At 56.1% G+C, this 23,520-nt stretch overlaps 2 protein-coding genes across 4 annotated transcripts in view; one reads left to right on the top strand and one right to left on the bottom strand.

Moving 5' to 3' along the window:
• Nucleotides 1–23,520, top strand: part of RECQL5 (RecQ like helicase 5) — a 37,810-nt gene that overhangs the window by 11,907 nt on the left and 2,383 nt on the right. Inside the window, exons 7-14 of one of the 2 annotated variants that reach the window (XM_082679117.1) lie at nucleotides 3,319–3,398; nucleotides 21,358–21,576; nucleotides 21,828–21,927; nucleotides 22,062–22,098; nucleotides 22,219–22,277; nucleotides 22,365–22,438; nucleotides 22,800–22,893; nucleotides 23,151–23,285. In XM_082679117.1, coding sequence (XP_082535243.1) covers nucleotides 3,319–3,398; nucleotides 21,358–21,576; nucleotides 21,828–21,927; nucleotides 22,062–22,098; nucleotides 22,219–22,277; nucleotides 22,365–22,438; nucleotides 22,800–22,893; nucleotides 23,151–23,285 — 798 coding nt within the window. The remainder of the gene's footprint in view (nucleotides 1–3,318; nucleotides 3,399–21,357; nucleotides 21,577–21,827; nucleotides 21,928–22,061; nucleotides 22,099–22,218; nucleotides 22,278–22,364; nucleotides 22,439–22,799; nucleotides 22,894–23,150; nucleotides 23,286–23,520) is intronic. The other variant, XM_082679116.1, reaches the window with a different exon arrangement.
• SMIM5 (small integral membrane protein 5) lies at nucleotides 12,085–19,130 on the bottom strand. 2 transcript variants are annotated; one of them, XM_082678870.1, is made up of 3 exons: nucleotides 18,934–19,130; nucleotides 13,119–13,353; nucleotides 12,085–12,671 (listed from the first exon to the last, which is right to left on the bottom strand). In XM_082678870.1, the coding sequence occupies exons 2-3, from the start codon at nucleotides 13,243–13,245 to the stop codon at nucleotides 12,562–12,564; spliced, it is 237 nt and encodes a 78-aa protein (XP_082534996.1). In that variant the 5' UTR covers nucleotides 13,246–13,353; nucleotides 18,934–19,130; the 3' UTR covers nucleotides 12,085–12,561. The 2 variants fall into 2 exon arrangements, with proteins under 2 accessions (XP_082534996.1, XP_082534995.1); XM_082678869.1 differs by lacking the exon at nucleotides 18,934–19,130 and adding an exon at nucleotides 14,379–14,584.

The raw sequence follows: 23,520 nt of genomic DNA, 5'->3' as shown, positions 1-23,520 counted from the left end.
TCATGTAAAAACTAAACAAAATTTAGTCCAGTGTGCCACCTAGGGCTGGAGATATGGTGAAGATATTTTTGTAATGAAAATTAAAAATCCAGAATGCTGTCTTTTAAAAAAACAAATATTTGAATATATAAAAAATCTTAAGTTTCTATAAATCCTGAACCTATGGAAAAAATATACGTGGTGAAAGATACCGTAAACAAATAGACTGTAGATCTGGAAAAATATTTAATATAAAACGCAAACAAAAGGTTGAAGTTGAGAATAAATAGAGAGTTTTCACCAACTGACAAGAAAAACAAAGGATATGAAAGGAAAGTTCCCAGAAAAGCTCATCCAAATGGCTCGTCTAAAGATGTTCAAATTAGGTAGTAATCAGGTAAATGCAAATTAAAGTAAAATGATTTGACACGTGTGTAAAAGAGCTCAAACTCCTGTTGCTAGTGGGCACGTGAAGGAAAGAGTGCCTGCACTTCGCCAAGAGAAAAATGCAGTGTTACAGTCTTTTGTGGGGAAGCAATCTAGCAATATCTATTTAAATTTTAAAATGCAGATACCCTTTGACCTAGATATCCTATTTCTGGAACCAAATCACCTGAAATAAGAGTGGCAGTGGGGACTTGCCTGGGGGTGCAGTGGTTAAGAATCAGCCTGCCAATGCAGGGGACGTGGGTTCAGTCCCTGGTCTGGGTAGATCCCACATGCCACGGAGTAACTAAGCCCGTGTGCCACAGCTACTGAGCCCACGCACCCTAGAGCCTGTGCTCCGCAACAAGGGAAGCCCACGCACTGCAATGAAGAGTAGCCCCCGCTCGCTGCAACTCGAGAAAGCCTGCATACAGCAAAGAAGACCAAAAAATGCAGCCAAAAATAAATACGTAAATAAAAGTGGCAGTGTGCCCTTATGTGCTCAAGGGCTTGAATGGTAGAATTGATCATGAGGACAGAAAATCGGAAACAAACTAAATATCTAGCAATAGGGAGTGAAGAAGAAATGATAGTAAATACTCCCCATAGGGTAATAGGCATAGCTGGGGGCCCAGGAAGTCTCGTATCTTCCTTTTTATAAAAATCATATTTATTACTGTTTCACTTTATAGGTTTGCTATATTGAAATGTAAGTTCCATGACAGCAGGAACCTTTCCTGTGTAGCTGTAATTAATGCCTAGCTCAGTGCTGGAATGTAGTTTAGTGCTTAATAAGTGTTTATTGAATAAATGAATAAATTTGAATGACGGGAGAGAAGGTGGATGCAAGTAGCGATTGGGAATGAAGAGTCTTGCGAGGACCAAGGATGATAGTTTGCCATGACCTAAGGGAGTGTGATTAACTTGTCTGAAGTTCAAATTAGACAAGGAAAAGATTTCGGTAAGGTGCCTAGGTATAAGGTATTTATTTAAAACTTACTAACACAGTGAATTACAAGAACTCACACTGGGCTCATCATTGAGACATTTGAGATCATTTGAGATAAAGAGATGATCCAGGGGCTTCCCTGGTGGCACAGTGGTTAAGAATCCACCTGCCAATGCAGAGGACACGGGTTCAAGCTCTGGTCCGGGAAGATCCCACATGCCTCAGAGTGACTAAGCCCGTGTGCCACAGCTACTGAGCCCGCGTGCCACAGCTACTGAAGCCCATGTGCCTGGAGCCTGTGCTCTGCAACAAGAGAAGCCACCGCAATGAAAAGCCCGTGCACTGCAATGAAGAGTAGCCCCCACTCACTGCAACTTGAGAAAGCCTGTGCATGGCAATGAAGACCCAATGCAGTGGAAAAAAAAATTTTAATAAAAAATAAATAAAAAAGAGATGATCCAGAAAGCTTCCAGAGAGGTGTTACATGGAGGACGGGGAGTCCAAAGAGCACCAGTTTTCACCATTGTAATATTCGAAACGAGAAACAGTGCTTCCAAATGCTAAATAAACCATCCCATCTAGAATTTCCTACCCAGCCAATCAGTTAGTGTGAAAGTAGGATAAAGACATTTTCAGACAGACGATTTTAAGAAACTTTCTCCTTTGGAGAAGCTACTAAAGGATGTTCTCCACTGCAGAGGCTGTCAACTAGGAAAGGGAGATGGAGACCTGACCCAGGAGCGAGACAAAGGGAGTGTCCTAGGACGAGAGTGAAGGGTAGTCTCGGCTGTGCACCAGGTCTGGAGAGCAGAGGCCCAGGTGGAACATGGGGATGGAAGGCACCAGGAAGGACGTTTCCAAAGATAGAAGTGGACCTTGCCATCATTGGCCCCCGCTTCCTGAAGTGAATTTTTCATTACATCAGAACATTTGGGGGGGTATTCGTGATGCACTGAAATCTAAGGAAATGAAAAAACAGGTCAGCTGCTAATTTCAGGAGAAACAACGTTGTCGAAGGATATGTGATCATGGGAAATAGTAAAAATATAATCAAGTGGTTAGCTCTGAAGAATCACCTTAAGGGAAATTGTGATGTAATAAGAAATCGTGATATAAATATATTGGGAGAATGGAAGTAGAGGAAGTACGTGGATTTGTGTGGTTGGGAGATGGGAGCCATTCAACTTCCGGAAGCAGAAAGAATAGAGAATGTCTTGGGTATTAGTGTCTGCTATATTTTCTTGGCTCTTCTGTATTTTAAACTTTTTCACAATTTTTTTTTAAGATTTTTTTTTTGATGTGGACCATTTTTAAAGTCTTTATTGAATTTGTTACAATATTGCTTCTGTTTTACGTTTTGCTGTTTTGGTTGCGAGGCATGTGGGATCTTAGCTCCCCGACCAGGGATCGAACCCACAACCCCTGCATTGGAAGGCGAAGTCTTAACCACTGGACTGCCAGGGAAGTCCCTTCACAGTTTTTTAAAAGGAAAATTTAACAAATAGCCATGTACCAAAAGGCAAATAACGTATAATCCCAACACTCAGAAGTAATGACTGTCAACGTTTAGTGTATGTCCTTCCACACATACAGAGGTTAGTATGTTCCTTCACACACTCGTGTATGTATTTAACCCCTATTAAATTAGGTCATATTATACAGTGATTCCCAAATGCCATTCCCCGGGCCCTTTGCATGAGAATCACCTGAGCAGCTTTTTGAAAATATAAACTCCCTGGAGCTCCAGGTTCAGAAAGTTCAATTCAGTAGTCTTGCTGAATTGGGCCGCAGGTCTTTTAAAGTTACCCAGGTGATTCCGATGCATGGTCAGGTGTGGGGACTCTGTTTTGTGAATGGCTTTATTAGTGTCATTTGATATTTTTCTCTCTCACCATTTGTTGGGCTACTACATTTGTAGTCCAACTATGTAAGACTTTTACTGAATGGTCGTTTCTTGTCTCCAGGAAAAGAGAGGGAACAAAGCATCCGATAAAGCTGCTGTCTTGGCCTTTGATGCCCTGGTGGCCTTCTGTGAAGAATCGGGGTGAGTGACTTATCTTGTGTGTGGAAACAAGTGTTAGTGAGATCTTTTCCTCTCCCAGCACTGCTAGTTAACAAGCTAACATAGGACAGTTCTTGGGCCACCAAGGGACCCCTGCCTGCTGAAAGCCATCGTGTGGGAATATTTCCTGTCGGAGCATGGAAGTTGGTACCCTCCCACCTTTCTGTGGAAGGCCCCAGAAACTCTGGCACTGTGAGGATTCGTTGAGTATTTTGGGTGGTCATCCACCCATCCCACTCCACCCACTTCTGGAGTGGCTGGCACCCTGGGTGACTCAGTTCCGAGAGATGTGACCAGTTCTGAGCCATTGGCATTGTGGTGATAATGTGCCACTGCGCTGTACCACTGCTTCACTTGTGAAGTAGTCACTCTCATCCCAGACCCAAGCAGAGACGTGTGGCCCAGTTTATGTCTTGGGAGGGCAGGGGCGGTAATGTGCTTGGAGAGAAACCAACTTTTCTAACATAACACCAGCCTGCCTACTTGGAACCCACTTATCTATTTGATCTGAATCTGCTGGCGGTGGGGGCCATGAAAGAGCCTGATAGCTGCTCAGCAACAGGCAGACTGTGGCCGGGAGAGCCCTGGGCACGAGCAGCTGTGGGCGCACTGTATGAGGGGCATCCAGAGCATTCTGGACAAGCTGGGAGCACTTGCATTTGTGTAGCCCTTTGCTCGAAAAACCTGTTTGATTCCTCTGCTCTCACTGGTCAGATCTCGTTGGACAACCCTGTAAGGTAGATGAGGCAGAATTGATTGCTTCAGACTTAAGAGATGAACAGACCACTGTCCAGAGAGGTCGTGGTTGGGAGTTCCCTGGCGGTCCAGTGGTTAGGACTCGGTGCTTTCACTGCCGAGGGCCGGGGTTCAATCCCTAGTCGGGGAACTAAGATCCTTCGTGGATGCCACTAATCCCCCATTTCCCAGTTTGCAGTGATAGCACATTTTCATACACACATGCCATCTTGGTTTTTGTAAGACTGGATTCTTGAAGCATGGAGTTGATTAGGTGCATGGTACTGGTGGTGCCCACCAGATGTTTGGGGCTTTCTTCTGGAAACCAGAGAGGCACTTATTTGGGCCATGTGTTCTGAGTCCCACCCCCTCCTGTTCACCAAGTCTGTGGCTCCTAGGCTGAAGCTACTTGCTTCTCTAAGCTGCCATGTCTCATTTGGCCTCTGTGGCAAGACCACGCCCAGCAGAGGTGGTTGGCACCCTTGCCCACAGCCATTGCAACCAGAGCCCTTTTCAGGCACTAACATAGTGAGTTGCTAAATTAGGCCTTCTTTGGTTCCTTGAGTAAAGCGCTTGTCATGAAAGGGCTCAGTGTCCTTGCTAGTTGTCAGAGTCCCCTCTGCTTGGAGTCACCCTGGCTGGACTCTTGTTTGGGGTGAGTATGAGGCTCTGTGGAGCTGTCTGGAAGCTTAGCTCTGCCGTATCCCTCTGGGCTGCAGCAACTCACCAGGCAAGAGGACAGGTCCTCCCAGGGCCCTCTGCTTTCTGTCTCATACCAGAGACCTGGGACCTGTTAGAGTGTCAAGGGTCTGGGCATCAGTGGGCCTCCTGTTGCCCCGTGTGCAGCCTCATCTCTTCTATCTCATTTGCTACACATGAGGGCGTCAGATTCCAGGACTTCCAGACCCTGGGACGGAGTGAACACAGCTGGTATGGCTGGATTTGAAATTGCTCTTTGAGTAGAAAGGAATGTTTCTTCATTGCATAAATGGTATATAACACGAAGGCAAAGCCCCTTCCTCACCAGATACTTGCCCTTTTTCTGAGAATAGCCTGGTTTGAGGTTGACGTTGAAGCAGCTATTTGCAAAGGGAGGGCACTTGGCAGCGAGGGACAGGCCTGCTTGATGGCTTCGGCAGAGGCGGGGACATTTCTACAAGGGCTGTGTTGTAGGGTCTGGGGTGCATGGGGGCTGGGGGACCCTGTGAGGGATACCTGGGCATCTCTGGGACCAAGAGAAAAGACACTTGGGTCACATGAATGAGGCCAGCGTGGGGCGTCCAGATGGCTTCCTCTCTTCTTTGCGTGCAGCTACTTTCTCTGAGCGTGGCCGTGAAATGCATTTGATTATTTATGACAGGGCCAAATTTACCTTTGCGTGTAAAAGGAACAGTAATTAGGTTCAAAGCAACCTTCCTCCAGCCTAGAGGCCTCTGGACCCTGAGATGGGAAAAACAGCTTTGGTTTAGGCCTAGATTGTACTGGGCTCTGTCAACTCCTGGGGTCTCCAGGCTGGGGGAGCCAATGGCCCAGCATCCCTCTGTTTATCCATTCATTTGCTCATTCGTTCATTCATTCATTTATTCAACCAGCAAATATTGATTGATACTGACTCTGTGCGAGGGCACATCAGAAAAGGGGGTACAATTGGGAACAGAAAGAGACCCAGCCCCTGCTTTTTGTTGCTTGGACCAGTGGGGAAGACAGGCACTTATCAGATAATCACATGAAAAATGTATAATTCCAGACTGTTAGAAGGGCTTTGGAGAAAAGGTACATGGCGTTTTGAGAGTGTATAACAGTGGCCCCCTTCTTGGCCCACAGAAAGTCAGGTCACGACTCTTCACACTCGTTGACCCTATCGAGTGCGGGGAGTGAACCAAACACAATAGCAAACAAGATGAGAAACAGGACCGTAATGATGAACAAGCAGATCACTACCAGGCCCCCCTGGTCGAAGGGGTTCTGCCAGAACTCATCCTTCCAGGTGCGTTTTGTTAGTAGTCTGTCCATGTGAACCTGGAAAAGTGGGGACAGAGGCCCTGAGTGCAGGGGCTTCTCCAAGGCCCTGTCCCAGGTGCTACTCCCTGCCCCCAACTTCACCCTCTGGTGCGATCTCAGAGAACAGCGGCCACCTCTGTAGCTAGCAGGCATTGAAGGGATGGTGGGTCATTGGGCTCAGTGCCTCCAGCAAGCAACAAATGGGCTTTCTTCCTCCACAGAAGCAAAAGCAGGGACTGGCACCAAGAGAGGGGGGTCCCTTGAGTTCTTCCTGGAGGCTGCCTCTGTCTTCTCCAGTCCTTTCCTGAACAGCCCTGCTGTGAGCAGGACTTTCTCTCCCATCCCTGAGAACTGCTCAGCCAGGATCTAAAAAGCAGCGCTCTAGACCCTTCCTGGGTTTCCTGCCTCGGTTGCCAAACATTTGGGAAGCATTTTGAGAGATCAGCACAGGAGCCCAGGAGTGGATGGTCTCAAGCTGAGGCCTCTGTAGGCTTCCTTAGAGGCAGGTGAAAACAGAAGGACTAACTAATCTTGAAACACAGCTGAGATGGGCAGGCTGTGAGTCTGTAGCCAGTTGAAGGGAGTAAAGGCGGAGAAGGAAGGAGCCATTACCGGGGTCTGCTGTTTGTACTCCTGTGTCCTAAGCGAGGGCAGGCAGGTCAGGGTAATCCTTCAGGCCCCACGCCTTGGGGGCCTGAGCTGAAGAAGCCACCAGGTGACCAGAGCTGCACTGTGACTCAGAGAAGCAACTCGTGGGAGGAAAAGGTGGCCGCATTGCTGACTGCCCCTGACCAGACCTGCTTGCTGTCACCAGAGCAAACAAAGGTGGGCTAGGGCCCATTGCCTAGCAACCGCGTTCTCTTTCAGCCTTTCACACTTACCCCCTCCGCCGCGTTCTGCCCTTTTGTGATGCTGTTTTGGGGGGCTGCTCACGGGCGTGGGTTGAGGTGTCCTGGCTGAGAGAGGTCAGACTTGGGGTGGGTGGGGGAAGAGACTGGATCCGGGGCCCTTGCCCCAGGCCTCCCGTCCACCTCACCTGTGGCTGGGTCCTGCCCCTCCTCTCAGTCCGGATGACCCGTCTACTGAAAGGACCTGCCCAGAGCTCGGGAGGCCCCAGGGCTGGGGCTGCCATGCATGGCCGCTCACTTCCTGTGGCGCCGGGTTGATGATTAACCACAGCTCCAGCTGGCACCTCCTGGAACCAGCATGTGGGTGTTTATCACCATTGAGGCCCCAGGCTCCTGTGGAGGCCCAGCTTCCCCCTTGGTGTCTTTGTGTGCCGCTTAGGCCCGGCCGCAGCTGCTTCGTGTGGCTTCCCACCCCCTGGTGTGATGAGGCAGCCGGGAAGCAGGAGTGGGGCCTGTGTCCCTTCTCGTGGAACCTGGTGGCTGCCATTCCATCCTTGAAAGACGGGAGTCGAGTGCCCATGGTGGCCAAGAACTGCGCCAGGTGCTGCGTGTCCAGTCGTGAGCGAGAGAGGCAGGCCCTGCCCTCCCAGGGGTTACATTATAGGGTACTGGTCCTCAACCCTGCCTGTTCCAATCATCCGGGAGCTTTTCTGAACGCCGGTGCCCAGGCCCCACCTGGTAGCACAGAGATCAGCCTCTGGGCGTGTCAGAGCCCTGTGCTTGGTAAACCTTGTTGGGTGATTCTCCTTTTTTTTTTTCAATTTAGTGGGGGTTTTTTAAAATTTATTTAATTTATTATTTTAATTTTTGGCTGCGTTGGGTCTTTGTTGCTGCACGCGGGCTTTCTCTAGTGGTGAGTGGGAGCTACACTTCGTTGCGGTGCGCGGCTTTCTCATTGCGGTGGCTTCTCTTGTTGTGGAGTGCGGGCTTTAGGCACGCAGGCTTCGGCAGTTGTGATAGGCAGGCTCAGTAGCTGTGGCTCGCAGGCTCTAGAGCTCAGGCTCAGTAGTTGTGGTGCACGGCTTAGTTGCTCCGTGGCATGTGGGATCTTCCTGGACCAGGGCTCAAACATGTGTTTGAGAATCCACCTGCATTGGCAGGTGGATTCTTAACCACTGCAGCACCAGGGAAGCCATCATCGTGTGATTCTGACATGCAGCCGGGGCTGGAGGAGATGATGGGCAAGTTCCTTGAAGTCCTTAACTATCCTGGCTTAATCGACCTTGGCTTACCTGCCGCTTCGCATTTCCTTCTGTAAAACACTCTGACTAATGCCCTTGGCCTGCTGAATGCTCAGAGCCAGCAGGCTGGTCTCAGCACACCCTCGGACTTCTGCTCCATTAGCTTAGTTGGATGCTTATTAAGCGTCAGCTGCTTGTTCCCAAACCTGTTTTGTGGCAGTTGTACTTGTAATTACGTAATTGCACTTAACATTACCTAAAAATGAAGTGGTGATAATAGCTGAAACCCCAGTTTTACAACTGGGGAACAGGCACAGAGAGGTTAAATAACTACCCAGGGTCACACAGCTAAGAAGTTACTGCTTTGGGGTTTGGACCCAGCTGTTCCTGTCAAAAATAGATGTGGACAGGACAACTGTAAACATTTCCTAAAAATGCAGAAGTATTTCACACTCAGGTTTCCTTGCAGATGTCTTCAAGTTCTTATTCCGCCTTAAAGAAATCAAAATTAGCAAATAGACAATTCAGGAACTCTGGTCGGCAAACCCACACTTGGAGAAAAGACCTCGGCCCTGCATCAAAAAGATTGACCAAGGAATGTGCGTCTGTATGTTTCCATTTCAAATGAGAGGTGTAGAGAACGTACATCTCGGGTACACAAACGTTGCTTTAATTGACTTTTTCAATTAACTTCTGGCCCTGATCGGAAAATCCTTCTGAAATGATCACCACGAAGGGAATGATGTGATGGGAAGAGGTAGAGAATGCTGTTGGTGTCCATGGCATAGTCTGGCCTGGGGCCTGAGGAGACTCCCCTGGGAGGAGCGATGTTGAAGTTGAGATGGGAAGCCGACGTAGGAGTTAGAATGAGGAGACAGTGTTCCAGGGTATGCAGCCGGTTCCCAAGGAGAGCGAGGAGACTTTTCCTAAGGACAAAATTAATTTGTCTTCAGTTTTTTTTTTTTAACTTTTATTTTTTTAATTATTATCTTGTTATTGCTGTGCGGCTTGAGGGATCTCAGTTCTCTGACCAGGTATTGAACCCAGGGCATGGCAGTGGAAGCCCAGAATCCTAACCACTAGGCCACCAGGGAACACCCTGTCCTCAGTTTTTTATGGTCTGTAATTTGTTATTACCCACAAGCAAATATGTCGTATTGAAGATTGTTATCTGTAGATTGCTTTCAAATGTTAATGTTTGGGAAAACAGGAGAAAACTGTTTTGTCTGCTCTGCCAAGTTTTGCTAATAAGATTCTTGCACCGGTGGCTTTACTGTAGTTTCCAATAAGGCGTAACATATGTACAGTAAACTGCACAGATCTGAGGTGTAGAGTGAAACCCTCGTGAGGGACCGCGAGACCACAGTCGAGAGACCGGCTGGGACGCTGGGGCAGTGACCGCAGGCAGGCGCTGCTGGTAGCTTGTTCCAGGGTGGCATGGTGGTGGGAACAGAGAGCTGTGGCGGCCAGAGTCAGCCAGATGTTCTCTGGGGCTCAGACGGCCTGATGGCCGCCCCTTCCATGGTCACCACCTGCCTTGCTGTACCTGTTTATTCTCTGCCGTGATGGGGGAATTGCTGCCTCCTCTCCATGCCCATCTTCCCCAGAGGACCAGCCAGAGTATGTCAGGCTGCTCTTGTGCTGGGGCAGATCTGGCTGGTTGATCCGAGTGGGATTGGAGCCTGCCTGGGACCTGGCGTGACAGCTTCAGGAGGGGAGCCATTGGTGGTGGGGCTCAGCGTGCCCCCGTAAGCCCTCCAAGGGGAGGGACAGAATCTTATTTGGGGTCAGCAGTTAAGTACTGCCTGGCCTGGAGGAGGAGAACGCGAATGAACCTCCTGTCAACCTGTCGGTGCCCAGGTCTGCCGACTTCCTGGCAGCTGGACCAGGGAGCCTGAATCTTTTCTAGAAAAGATGCTCAGCCTCAGCCTCACTGAGGAAGGATGTTCTTGATGCCGACGTACCTCACGTAAGGAAAAGTCACATGGGGATCAGGCTGCTGCACCGTTGGAGCTTCTCCTGAACTGAGGGCTTCCTGGGGACCCGCCAGCTGTTGGTGCTGGGACTGGCAAGGGCGGGGCTTCACATCCTCCCACCCTCCCTCTGTTTTTCTTCTGGGTGGGAGACATAGCTGGGCCCCACCCCAGCTCTTAACTCTGAGGGCACACCCGCTTATAGGGAGGTTACTTTGAGAAGAGCTTGGGGTGCAGCTGTTTGGGATCTAGGGTTGATATTGTAGGTGGTGGATAATGGAGTGAGAGCCTTATCAGTACTACAGCTGGAGGCCTGGGGCCCCGGGTGTGGTGAGCAGGGGCTCTGGAGCCAGGTGGGGGGTGCCCAGAGGCTGGCTCTGCCACTTTTCAGCTGGTCAAATTTAGGGAAGTTACCTATTTCCTCATCTTTAAAATGGTGATAATAATGGTACATTTGGCATTGAGGTTGTCATCATGACTAAATGAATTTATCTGCATCAAAATGCTTAAGACACTGCCTGAGCGGGGATGAGTCCTCAGTGAATTTTACTTATATCTTTATCCTCACCATTGTTGCAAGTATTATTATGGTTATCATTATTTTTCCGAGTCTCATTCTTTTGTGGTGTGGTGGGGGTGGTAGAGAGTACAGACAGATTCTTGAATTTCTTTTATTTTCTATGGAAGCACTCTTCTCTGGGTCTTCAACCCAAACCAAACCCGTCAGAGAAGTCCCTGGGCACCAGGAAGTGAAACCAACCAGAGAGAGAGCTTCTCCTGCCTGCCTGTCAGCTGGAGATGGTGGGGCCGCAGGGGAGTGGCAGGGCTGGCATCCCCTCTCCACTCCCTGTTTTCTGAGTAGATGGAGCTCTGCCTCAAGGCAGGCAGAGCATGGGCTGCACAGGCCAAGATGACAGAGGCGTATAAAAAACGCAGACTTCTTTATGGCCCCGGCGGACCAGGGTTGTATGTGTGTGTCGGGGCGGGTACCGCGTGAGCCTCTGCCTCCCCTGCCCTCGTTCCTGGCTTTGTAGCTCTACCTGGAAAGTTCTGTGGGAGAGAAAGTAAACTGAAGGGAAAGAGGCCAAGCAGTGTTGCATGTCAGCAGGCCCAGTTTTTAAAATGAGTCCACATTGCTCTGGCTTGGCGCCCTATTTAGAGGGGCAGATAATGATGCTTCATATCAGTGGAGGTCTTAGGATATGCCCAGCACTGTGCCAAGGTCATCTCGGTTTATCCTCACAGGCTTAGCCCAGGAGGTGGGGACCAGGATTAGCCCCATTTCACAGGGGAGGAAACATGGCTTGAAGAGGTTGAGTCACTGACCTCCGGTTTCGTAGCTGGCGGGGGTGGGAGCGTGAGGATTTGAATGCAGACAGTCCGGCACACGGTGGGGAAAGGACGGAGCGGTCAGGATGCAGGTTATGGACAATAGTAGGGGCCTCACCTTTCTTATTGCAGAAGTTTGGGAAGACCCAGTGGCCTGAGCCTGGTAGGACGGGGTGTGCTGGCTGCGGTTAATGGCAGTGGTGACCGTGGCGTGGCTTTCCTGAGCCCGGCACCTGCCTGGGGCAGACGCAGCCTCCGCCACTGCCGAGCAGGTGTCTGGGGAGGGCGGAGCTTGTTAGCAGCTGGTGCTCGGCAGGAACGGCGCCGCAGCCCTCCCCTGGTTCCGCAGCCTTCCCTCTCGCGTGGCATTCCTGCCTGCTTGTTTTTCCAGCTTCCGAGAGCACAGGGAGAGCAGAGGCCTGGCAGGGACGGTCACTGGCCATGTCCCTGGAATTCTGGCACGCTGCCCACCTGATGCACGTAACCCAGCCCAGGGAGTCTGGCACCACAGACACACATAACCAGAAAGCTTTTACTGGGAAAGAAACAGGCAAATACTGGAATGGAACACAGACGTGTGCGTGCTCGGGGGGAGCTTGGGACACAGGAGCTGCCGCGCAAAGCCCCTCTCCGATTGGCCTGCTCCTCTTTGGCGTGGGAGCCTTGAGCCAGCTCCCCACACGTGCGGGCTGTTCTCCAGGTGTGGGGACTCCACTTCTTTGTTTTGTTAGAAAGCGCAGGTAGGCACAGAATCCCCGGTGGTTTTCTGTCTTAGAAACAGTCGAGTCCTCCTCGGCACCCTGTGTTCGCTGTCAGGTGAGAGTTTTGTGGTCGGCACAGCCCTTATTTCCTTGACGAGCCTCCAGCTTTCAGTCAGTGTCTGGGTTCCTGGGCTAGGCCAGGGCTGGGCCCGTGGATCTTTGTCTTGAGGGTTGAGGGCTGCAGGGCCAGGCTGATGCCCTGGGTCATGGCTTTGGCGGTCTCCTCTCCGGCTCCTCCTCGGCCGCCGCCCTGGCCCTCACGGTGGGGTCGTGGGTCCCACCAGGGCCCTCCTGCCTCCCCGCTTAGGGCGGCAGCACCGGCAGCAGCAGTAGCCGACGGCCATCAGCAGCAGCAGCAGCACGGTGGCTGGGGGGTTGGGGGAGAGAGCAGAGAGCGCCGGAAACTCAGAGGCGAGGAGGAAAAGAACGCCCGCCATACTTCCAAAGAGGCCCCTCTGGGGGCCTGGAGGACCTTCACCAAAGCCCTGGCTTAGTGGTCAGAAATACCCGAGAGTCTGGGAAGAGGTGTGACTGTCCCCATGCCGGCCCCCAGAGCTTCGCTCCCTCCATCTGTGGGTTGGGGTGCCGGAGGCACCTCTGGGCCCTGGTGCCCAGCACACCTGTTTCCTAGAGCAGCATGTCAGGATTAGGGGGGATCCCCTGGCTCCCCCCAGGGGACATCTGCTTCTCCTCCTCTGTATGGGGGACCACCCAGCCACCTCTGCCAGCCCCGTGGCTGGTACCATGGTCTCGTCTCTCCTGGATGCCAGGAAGAGCCATGGGCGCTGAGGAGACTCTGGGAGCCCCAGCTTACCTGTGAAAATGACAAGGACCGAGAAGGCCACGATCTCCACGGGCTCGGCCTGGGGCAGCATCTGCAGCTTGTGCAGCAGCCTCTCCCCTATGGAGCGCATCTCCAGCGCAAGGTTGGAGGCTGCCATGTTGTGCCGGGTCCCTGCCGGGGTTCCTCCTGAGCTGCAGAGCAGGGAGAGGACCTGGAGTCCCCACGGAGCTGCCTCCAGAGAATCTGCCCTCTCACCTACCCCAGCCTGCAGAACGAGTTTGTCAGGTCTCACCCCTCACAGCCCTGGTGGCTCACAGCTCACGAGGGAGGCAGGGAGCCGGCAGGGCCCCTTGCTTACCGCTCCGCTGTGGCCCTCAGCCCCCACCTAGCTGGCACTGCTCGGGCGAGGGAAGCTGGGGATGACAGTGAGCCGGAGACCCTGCCGCAGGAGGGGTCTGCCAGCCGGCCGAGGTCAGCCACGGTTGCTGACCGTGAAGGAGACTGTATGCTCCTTTGTCTTAGACACCACTCCTAGGTGTTGCCAGGGTGCCTCGGATGGGCATGGCTCCCCTGGCGGCCCCTGAGTGCCTCCCTGGTGGGGACATGGGGCTCCAGGATGCCAGCCTGGCACCCTTGCTTTTCATCATATGTGGGGACAGAAGGGTCGGCTTCTTCCGAGAGCAGGCTCATGGGGGCTTCTGGCCGGGGTCGACCGTAGTTGAGAGCTGACTGGGGGCAGTGGTCTGAGCCCCCCTGGGGCCCCCCACCTCTCCCACCAGCCTCATTTCTTTACTCATACCGTGTCTTCCTGTGAGAAGGTGGAGGTGACACCGTGTCCTTCTAGTTTTCCCCAAGGGGTCCTCTCTCAGGATGGGACCAGGCGTCCCAGGGGGCGTTTAGCCTCCCTCTCTTGCTGGCTTGGACCTGCCTCTCTGGCTGACCAAGAGAGTCCCCTCCGCTCCCCCCTCCCCCAACACCCCCTGCCCCCGGCCCCAGGTGAGGGGCAACTGAGCCTACAGGCCCCAGGACCGAGAGCCTCCTCCTGTCTGTCGTGCCCAAGGGGCCGAAGGTGAAGGTCCAGGCCGGGTCAGTGAGTCAGAACACATTATGCCACAGACCTTCTTTCCCCTTCCGCCTCCCTGGTGGGCACGAGGGAGCCAGCGCCTCTTCAGAGAGGGATCAGGGACAGCCTGTGCCAACCCAGAATCAGCCTGTTCCCCGAGGCAGCTCTTAGCCAGGGCAGGGCTGCAGGCGGCCAGGGGCCTGAGCCAGACTGTAAGCTCTCATTACCTCCGCCTCGTCCCTCAGCCAGGCACATTCGCCCCCAGGTGGCTGCGGTCTGTGAGGCTGGTCACTCCTGGCGCCGCCATCACAGCGTAGCGTCCTTAGAGCCGCCTTGAAGGTCATCCGCTCCAGTCCTCTGCGCCGCACTTGGCTCCCTGCCCTCCCTCTGGCATGCGGCCTTTGCTCGAGTGGGGAGCCCCCCTGCGGCCCAGCCCGGCCCATTCCTTCTTGGGCAGCTCTGATCGTTAGAAGATGGGATCTCCTGGTGACCTCGTCAGTCCCACCTGTGGTCACTCACGCCAATTCCGCCCCCTTCCGCCTCACGGTCCTCCAGGGCCTGGACGGCCAGCGCGGATTCCTCCTGCATCTCCTTCCCCACAGGATAACTGCCCTCGTCGGGTCAGGTGCCCCCCCCCCCCATAGAATAGCATTCAAATCATCCTGGGTTTGAATACTGCCAGCCTTCTTCCTGCTTTTGTGACACGGGAGTGGCTCCGTTTCTCTGAGTCTGTTCCTTTTCTCGTTTTCCATGAAGATGAGGTGCCCGTCTCTCGAGGCTGTTGGGAGGGTTGAGCACAGGGCCGGGCTCCGGGAGTACCCAGCCCATGTGATTCCCCTCTGGGCGGGGTCCGGCCAGCGCAGCAGAGGCCAGGCGGCCTTTGGGGGTTGTCACACCCCGACACATTCGCTGTCAGTGACCTTCCTCCAACACCTTTGGGGAGTTCCGTCTGTGTCCTTCATGCCCGGGATGTTTGTGGTGTATGAGGTGAAGGAGAGTGGTGGGGGGCCGGCTGGAGATGGGGGGGCTATGTTTTAAGTGATGATGGGGGGTAGCAGGCAGGTGATGGCTCCGTGGAGGATTAGACGGTCTCCTGTCAAAGGGCGAGCTCCTGAAATTAGAGCCTCCCAGCTTCTCCCATGCCCCACCCCAGGGCCTGCACATTGCTGCCAAGGAGATCAGGATCCCAGTTTTCCAATGTACTAGGAGGCATAGAATTCTAGAATGCCATGGGTCATCCACTCCTGCCTCCTTTCTTTTGCATATGGGGACACTGAGACCAGAGAGAGGAAGGGACTTCACGGTCACACTGCAGGAGTGGGGCCTGGCAGCGCTGCCTCCGCCATCCCTCCGTGGGCGCCTGTCTCAGGCAGCCTGCTCTTCGACGGGCAAGATAAGTCGGCCCAGGAGCAGCCCACAGAGGGCCTGGCCCATGCGATGGGCTCAGCACAGGGACCAGGGCTCTGCGTGATCAGCCCCACCCCACACGGGAGTCTGGAACACAGCTCTCATCACTCACCAGGCCACACTTGCTCTTTGAGAACCTCCTGTGACTTGTCACCAAAGGCAGATCTTGCGAGTCTTTCCGTCTCAGGCTCGTGAACTCCTTCCCAAGCATAAGACCCCTCTCCTCAGGTCACACCAAACAGACCTCCTCCCACTGACCAGTGGAGCAGGTGTGCACAGGAAGGTGGTCCCCTCCCTTGTTCTGGGGCCTCCGGGCATCTCGCTCCCCGGGTTTCCAGGAGGACGGGAGCCCGCCCGCTGGTCCCATTCCTGGAGGAGGGACCGAGGGACCGGTGGGCCGACCGAAGCCGAGGGCGAGCTTGCCCCGGGCTCAGGAGCTGGGCTGCTTTCCCCTCCCCTCTTCGGCTACTTGGCCTGGCTTTTTCAGCCTGATTGGCCCAGGGCCTGCACTGCCTAATGTAGCCATCAGAGACACTCCTTCACAGAGAAGGCGGAGGCGAGCGGGTCGGCGGGGGGCTTTTTCACCTGTGCCCCCCACGCCCAAAGACCCAGGAGGGATTGCAGAGGGGCGCGCCTCCGCTTGTGAGTGAGAGGTTGCGTGGAGACCCTGGTCAGTTGGGGCGTGATCTCCAGAGCAGGGAGGGGGAAGGTGGGGCCGGGCTGAACTGCTGTGCCGGAAAGGCGGGGCCTGTTGATCCGAAGCTTCGCCTTTAAAGTCAGCCGTCCTCCAGGGGTTAGGAAGTCTGAAAGCTGCAGACTCACGCCCAGGGGACCCGGGCCCCACTCTGGGGAGAGTGTCGGTCCACTCCAGCGGGCCACGGACGTGGACAGCCAGGGCCTCTAGGGACTTGGATTGGCCCCAGGGCTGCTCACTGCATCCTGTCTGCAGGAGTGGGGCTGCTGGACACGGCTGTTCTGCCCCAAAGGCTGAAGCCCCCTTTGCTTTTCAGTTGCTGTTTTATCATTTCCAGCTTGGCCTTGAGCAGAGGAGCCTTAGTGGGGACTGTGGGGGGCTGGGAGGGGCCTGTTCTCCTAAGAGGGCGGAGGCACATTCCAGCAGGTCCCAGGCGGGCTTTCCAGCACGCTATTTAAAGCGAGGCCAAGGGGTGCCTGACGCCTGGTGCCCGATATAACCAGCCATCGTCAGGTGACCGTGAGGCCTGTGCCCCAGCTGTTGCGTTGTAGGGAGCCCTGAGTGTTCCCAGCTGTGGCCCAGGGAGGGTGGGCATCCTAGGGCTGGCTGCCTCTTGTTTTCTTAACCTTCCCAGGTTTGCAGAGCGGAGGGCAGGGAAGCCCATTGGGGCTACTGGTAATTCTCTATATATTTTTCCAGTCTTTCTATCTCAGCTCCACCACACTCCTTCCCAAACTGTACTTTCTGCCTGTGAATGAGGATCTCCCCCAACCCCGTGCTCAGTAGCACCTCGGTTAGAAGCAGCCAGAGCAAGTGGTGGCTTCCCCTGGCCTGGCTGCCTGCATGGCCCTTCTCGACACCTTCGGAGGGTGCTCCCCGGCTGGAGTGGCAGCCAGTGGAGGGGGAAGGTGAGCTGGGCTGAAGGGAAGGCTGGCAGAGCTGGAGGGACTAGAAAACATGCCTTTGTGTGGCACCTCCTGGCACAGAGAACCTTGCAACAGAGCAGGCAGGCCGCCTGCCGGCCCGACAACTGCCACTTGGTACTGAAGCGTCCCTGTTTCCTCTTTGCAGAACTGACACTCCAACTCCAGATGCAGCTGCGTGGGGAGATCCCAGGCAGCGGATGTGTGCTGTCTGATAAGGGTGTGTTGATGGCTCAGGGCCCAAGGGCTTCTTGCCTTGCCCTGTTATTTTGTCAAGGTGGGTTTCAGCCACCCCTGCCCCCTGGGCAATGTCTTGTTGGAGAAAGGACTAGAATGAGGCATAACTGAAGGTTGGGGGAGTCTTGCGGGGTCCGGTGGCCTAACCAGCAAGGCAGAGATGCCCACTGTGCGCCGCGCTTTCTGCCTCGGCCCCGCCTTCCAGTGGGGTCCAGTGACACTTGGACCCTCGGCAGCCCCCGCTTCCCCAGCCCCTTAGCTTTTCCCGGGCAGGAGGAGGCACTTCCTGTTGCCGCTGATTGCTCCTGCAGCCCCAGAAGCTGGGCATCACCCTTCTGTCCCCGCACAGGGATTGTGTTTGGGGGTCCCCATCCACCTGTGTCCTCTGGATCTAGGGACTCTGATCCCTGCCTGCCTGCCTGGGCCATCTTACAGATAAGAGCCGGCAGGGGTAGCCATGGGCTCATCACTGCGTCCCTCCCTCACCCGGCGTCTGTCCCCTCTGTGCCATCACTGCTCATCGCTGCCGGGCTTTTAGTCTCCCCAGCCACCAACCCAGACCAGATCCCACAGCCTCTGCCGAGCCAAGAACACGTCGACTGATCCCTGGTTTCCACTTTAACCTGGGTGGTTGTTTTTCTAAGTAGACACTAGCTTGTTCGCTTTGGGGAGAACATCTGGGGGGTTGGGGAAGGGGACTGTAACGCTGGCGTGAGGACAGGGAGGCAGGAGGGGTAAGCAGCCAGCCTCGGCTCGAGACTCTCGGGGCCCTGCCCACGGGAGCTGATCTCAGTGCGCCGAGAACTATCAGCATTCTGATGGCGGCGGAGGGCCAAGTACAGGGCGGGGCAGTCCCTCCCCAAGCCTCACTTCCCCCCCCCCACCCTGGGTTTAGGGCCCTCCTGCTTCTGGCGTGGCATTCAGGGAGATCTGGGGGATCCTGGGGACCTCTGTGGGCCCAGGGAGGAGCACCTGGGCCTAGCTCCGAGCTGAGAACTCCGAGACCCCCATGAGAGGCGGCAGCTGCTGCTTTTGTCCAGGACACGATGGGCAGAGCTGCCACAGGTTCGCATCCTGGGAGGTGCGAGGTGGCCGGGCAGACCCTGCCCTGAGCCTCCTTGCCTGGGAGAAAGCAGGGACTTGATCCCCGGAAAAAGGGAGGCTCAGTGGGCAGGCGATGGTTCTCCCCTAGGCCAGGCCAGCCAAATCCCTCGTTTAAGCCCCCTGAATAGGAAAAGCTTAAACTAACTTGCCGAGTAAGCAGGCACTCCAGGCCCCTCTGCCTGCTCAGCAAGCCAGCAGAGGGCTGCAGCCTCGGCCTGTGCCCCGTGCTGGGTCCCAGCAAGAGAAGGGGGAGCCTGAGTTCGAAAGGGAGGCTCTCCAGAGACTACAACCAAGCGTGTCCCCCAGGACCCTCCTCTCCGTGCTTGTGGTAGATTGTGGCCCTCCACCCTTGAGACAGGGGACCCTGGCGGCTCCCTTCCCTTCGTCCCCGCCTCATCTGTGAGCGGAGCCACTCACCTGGGAGCTCAGGTGCTGGGGTTGGGGGGCAACCGCAGGTGCTGGGGAGCCCAGCAGCCTCCGCGTGCCTCTCCTCCGGCCTCCCCTCCAGCGGGGCTCACACCTCTTCCTTCCTTTGCGGACGCCTCTTTCCTGACCCGCGGCTGCTCCCCGGGTGCCTCTGCTCAGCGCAGCGGAGCTCCTGGCTGCTGACAGCCAGCTGCTGTCTCGGCCTTAGCTTTTTTGTTGTTGGTCGTCCTGGAGATTCAAGTGTCACATTACATGGGGCGGCTGCCGAAGTAGGGAGCCAGTGCCACCGCTGCCCCCGCAGGCGAGGGAATCCCTGCTGGGAACTGGTCCTGCGGCTGCAGGTTCCTGCCCGCTCCCTGCCCCGAAGGTCTGCACGGCCCTCCTCTGTTCCTCCTCCTCTTCTCTCCTCCCTCCTGGCGGGTGTGGGCTGGGCCTGGGCTGTGAGCTGATGAAAGAGGAGGTCGGCTCTCACGTTCCCTGGCAAAGATGACCCCTGGGAGGTTCCACCTGAGCGGTGGAGTCAGGAGGGAGGGAGCGAGGGAGGGGGCCTGCACCCCTCCCAGTTCTTTGCCTCCCGCCCCGCCCTCAGGAGCACCTTTGGGCCCATGTCCCTCAACCCCCAACCTGTCCCTCAGGCAACTCCCTGGCAGGTTCCTCTCTGTTTTCTCCTGGGAAGGAAAGTAAATAGTGGGGGAGCTGCTGGACCACCCAAGCAGTCAGCCCTCTGGGGAGGCATCTTGGGGAAGAACTTGGGAGTCTTGGGAGTGGCCTGGCCTTAGCCTGTTCCTGGGGGCGGCCCCTGGAGGAGGAGAGAGGACACTGCTGATCTCGTTCTTGTCAAAGAGTGTCGGCTGGGGCTGTCTCCACACTCCGGGCCCGGCTGTCCGGGCCGGGCTCCAGAGCCCAGGGGCTGGCTGCTTTGACATTTGGCTGGTCGTGCCACCCCAGCAGACCAGGCTGTGCCCGGAGCAGGACAGGAGCCGACCCCAGCCCGCATCTGCGAGCTGTCAATGGAGCCCTTTGAGTGTGAGCACAAAACGCCAGTGAGTTGGGGCTTGGGGGAGGCGCGGGGGGAAGGAAGCCAGCCTTGTGGCCGCACCACTTGGATGCCAGAGCCTCCCAGAGGCCGGACAGGCAGCCACTGTGCGGTCGCACAGGCTTGAGCCATGGAATGAGTTACACATCGGTTTTGGGTGTGGCGGGAATAGCGCCCTCTGGTGGCCTCCATGCCCTCCTTGCCGGCTCCAGTCGTTCTCTCCTCAGCTAAACAAGGCAGCCAGCCCGGGCTTCCTGGGGGCTGTGTCGCAACCTGTTGTCATTCCTGGAGGCTGGCCCTCGGGGTCCTGGCTCCTCAAAGTGTTTCTTGCAGCCCCAGGCAGTGCTCACGTTGAGAGGTGTTCTGGTTAGAGCAGTGACGCCCACTCTTCTGGTCTTTGGGATGTGGTGACTAGACAGCCCTACCTCTGCTCTGGCATCTCCCCTCGGGTTCCCCCACCCCGTGCCACATTCCTGCTGCAGGAATGGCTGTTTGTAACAGCCCTGATAGAACTGTGGCCCCCCGGGCCTCTGCATCTGCCCCGGTGACCGACTGTGCCCCCAGCCTGGGGGGGTTCATTCTTCCAGCCTGGAAGGTACGACGAGGAAGACTCCAGCCACGGCTGCACCTCCTCGCTGCCCTCACCAGTGCCGGCTCTACGGTGCTGGCCCTGAGCTGCCCAGTTCCTGCTCTCAGGCAGTCCCCCTGGTCCCGGGCTGTGTACACTGGGCTGGGTACACACAGGCTTGTTGGGGACAACAAGGAAGAGGTCACCAGGAGACAGAAGTAGAGCAGAGTGCTGAGGTGGGGTAGGGCCACTTCCTGCTGTTCTCTCCCTCCCTCCCCGTCAGAAAAAAGTGAAGAGTGATAATAAGAGCCGTGTCCTGGGCACTGTGCAGCTCACTTCAGAGCGTCATCCTGGCCCTTATGCAGCCCAAGGGGCCAGTGCTCCTCTTGCACCGGCTTGTAGGCAGGAGTACGTAGGCTTCAGGAGGTCAGATGCTGTCCCCAAGGACACAGCCTCAGCAGCAGAGTCAGCGTCTGCACCCAGAGTCCGTGCTCCTTCCAGGGTGCCCCACTGCCGAAGGATGGAGAGGGGGCTGGGGCCCGGAGGAGTACTCCATAGAGAAGCAGGACAGAATGGGGTCCGTGCCCTGGCTCCTCTGGATACGTGTGTTCCATGACTTTGAGAAAGCTCTCAGCTCACTGCCCTCATCTGTAAAATGGGCACCCCAGCGATGCCTTGTGAGGCTCGCATGAGATGCCTACCACAGTGCCAGACATGTAGCTGTGCTCAACCAGAGTTTCGGGATCGGGTGAACGAACGCTGGCCAGCGTGCGTCCCTCACCCCTTGCCTGTGTTATGCTGCCTGCTCCAGGTGCCGCCATGCTGCCATTGCTAAGTACTTCGGGGATGCGCCCCCCGCCTGCACCAAAGGCTGTGACCACTGCCAGAACCCTGCAGCTGTGCGGAAGCAGCTGGACGCTTTGGAGCAAAGCTGCAGCTGGAGCAAGACCTCCATTGGGCTCTCCCAGGGGAACGGCTTTGACCCTGAGCTGTATGAGGGAGGCCGCAGGGGTTATGGGGGCTTTAGCAGGTGAGAGGCCATGAGGCCAGGGGCCCCCAACCCACTGGAAATAGTCTGGCATTCTCTCCCTGATGCTAAGGCCAGACCAGAGGCGACACAGTGCCGTAGTCCACCCCCCAGCCCTGAGGGCCACACTGGGGCCAGGACTTCGGTGTTGCCCATGAGCTGCCAGGGCCTCAGAGACATCACTGTCCCAGCAGACACGTGACAGGAGGGCAGAGCCCAGACGCAGGACTGCTCATGCCCAGCCTGTCTTCTAGGTACAACGAAGGCTCTGAAGGCAGTGGGGATGAGGGCAGAGACGAGGCCCACAAGCGGGAATGGAATCTCTTCTACCAGAAGCAGATGCGCCTGCGCAAGGTGAAGGGGATGGGGGCTCAGTGGGGTCCAGGTGGCCCCCTGCTCACACCCTCTCAGCCCCTTCCCTGGGGCTGGACTGGGAGCTGTCTTGCTGCAGGGCAGGATGCCTTACGGGCCCTCATGTCATCTTCCAGGGCAAAGACCCCAAGATAGAAGAATTCGTACCCCCAGGTCAGTACAGAGATGCCCCCTGGGCTGGTCTCAGGGTATGGTGGAGGATGCCTCGCTGGGGGGTTGGGGATGCCAGAGAGCAGAAAGTAGAGTGGCAGGACTTGCCTCTGCTCCCCCCAGATGCAGACTGTCCCCTGAGAGAGGCTTCTAGTAGGAAGATCCCCAGACTCACTGTGAAGGTAAGAGGTGGGCAGCTCGTCACACCTGCCCCCCCAGGATCCCCCCACAACCTGAGACTGTTTGACCAACTTCCCTCCCCTGTGCAGGCCCGTGAGCACTGCCTGGGGCTCCTGGAGGAGGCTCTGAGCAGCAACCGCCAGGCCGCAGGTTCCACTGATGGGTGAGTGTCGTCAGGGCCGAGGAGCGGTCCCCGGGCTCCTGTTCCTTTGGAGGCCACAGGAACCCCAGCCCCCGTGGCTTATTTGGGCACCCCTCCCCAAATTGGGACTCATCTTACTCCCAGGAGGTGTGAGTCTCCACAGCCTCACCAGGGGGCAGGCTTGGCCACAAGCGAGGGGCTGCCAGGAGCTGCTGAGGGACAGTAAACCACAGGGGGCGCAGACAGTCCAGGTCGGAATCCCTGTGCCCAAGGCCGTTCCTGCCAGGCCGTTCCTGAAGCCATCTCCAGAGTCCCCAGGGGGGATCTAACAGGGAGGGGGCCTCAGGTCTACCTGACACCTTAACCTCATTCCTACCCTCAGATCTGACCTCCAGGCCAAGGCAGTGGACCTGGAACACGAGACATTCCGAAATGCCAAGGTGGCCAACCTGTACAAGGCCAGCGTGCTGAAGAAGGTGGGCACCGGGCGGGGTGGGTGGGGCGTGCTCCGGGCTCTGGGTGGGAGAGGCAGCCTGCCACACAGGGCGCGCTTATTCCCGGGGGAGCCCGACTTCCCTCCTTTCCCGGCTGGAAGTATTTCTAGCCAACCCCGTGTGGACTAGAACTTGTCTGGTGCCCAGGTGCCGCGGAACCCACTCGTGGGAAGCCTGGGCTGGGGGCTCTTGGGAGCTAGGGGTGCCGACCATGGCGTTCCCACCTGTCCCTGCCCCAGGTGGCTGAGATCCACAAAGCCTCCAAGGATGGGCAGCTCTACGATGTGGGAGGTGGTGCCAGGAGCTGCAGCGCCCAGGCCGAGCCCCCAGAGCCCACCGAGTATGACATCCGGCCGGCCTCCCAGGTGTACTCGGTGAGCGGCGTCCTGGTGTCCCCCCCAAACCTGGGTCCAGGAAAGGCGCCACGGCCCCTTGCCCTCAGCGAGGGCATAGTCCTTGCTCTCCTGGCATCACAGCCCTGGCCCTAGGGCGCCCCAGGGCAGGCCTTCGCGCTTCCGTACTCTGCCAGCTACGCCTCTGCAGCCCCCCACAGCACCTGTCTCGCCAGCCCGACCCCCAAGCCTTGTCCCGCCCAGCTTTTCCCGCCCC

This window comes from Grampus griseus, assembly GCF_964374135.1.
Source record: "Grampus griseus genome assembly, chromosome: 20".
Classification (NCBI taxonomy): domain Eukaryota; kingdom Metazoa; phylum Chordata; class Mammalia; order Artiodactyla; family Delphinidae; genus Grampus; species Grampus griseus.
The sequence above is the reverse complement of the archived record's forward strand: the minus strand, read 5'-3'. Positions and strand labels throughout refer to the sequence as shown.

Bases quoted from the DNA above. Each gene is read 5' to 3' on its own strand.
- SMIM5 (XM_082678869.1), bottom strand. From the start codon at position 14,495: ATGACCTTCAAGGCGGCTCTAAGGACGCTACGCTGTGATGGCGGCGCC. The intron at 13,354-14,378 runs GTAATGAGAGCT...CTCGTTCTGCAG, and splicing joins GGCTGAGGGACGAGGCGGAG to GCTGGGGTAGGTGAGAGGGC. The intron at 12,672-13,118 runs GTAAGCTGGGGC...CCAACCCCCCAG, and splicing joins GGTCCTTGTCATTTTCACAG to CCACCGTGCTGCTGCTGCTG.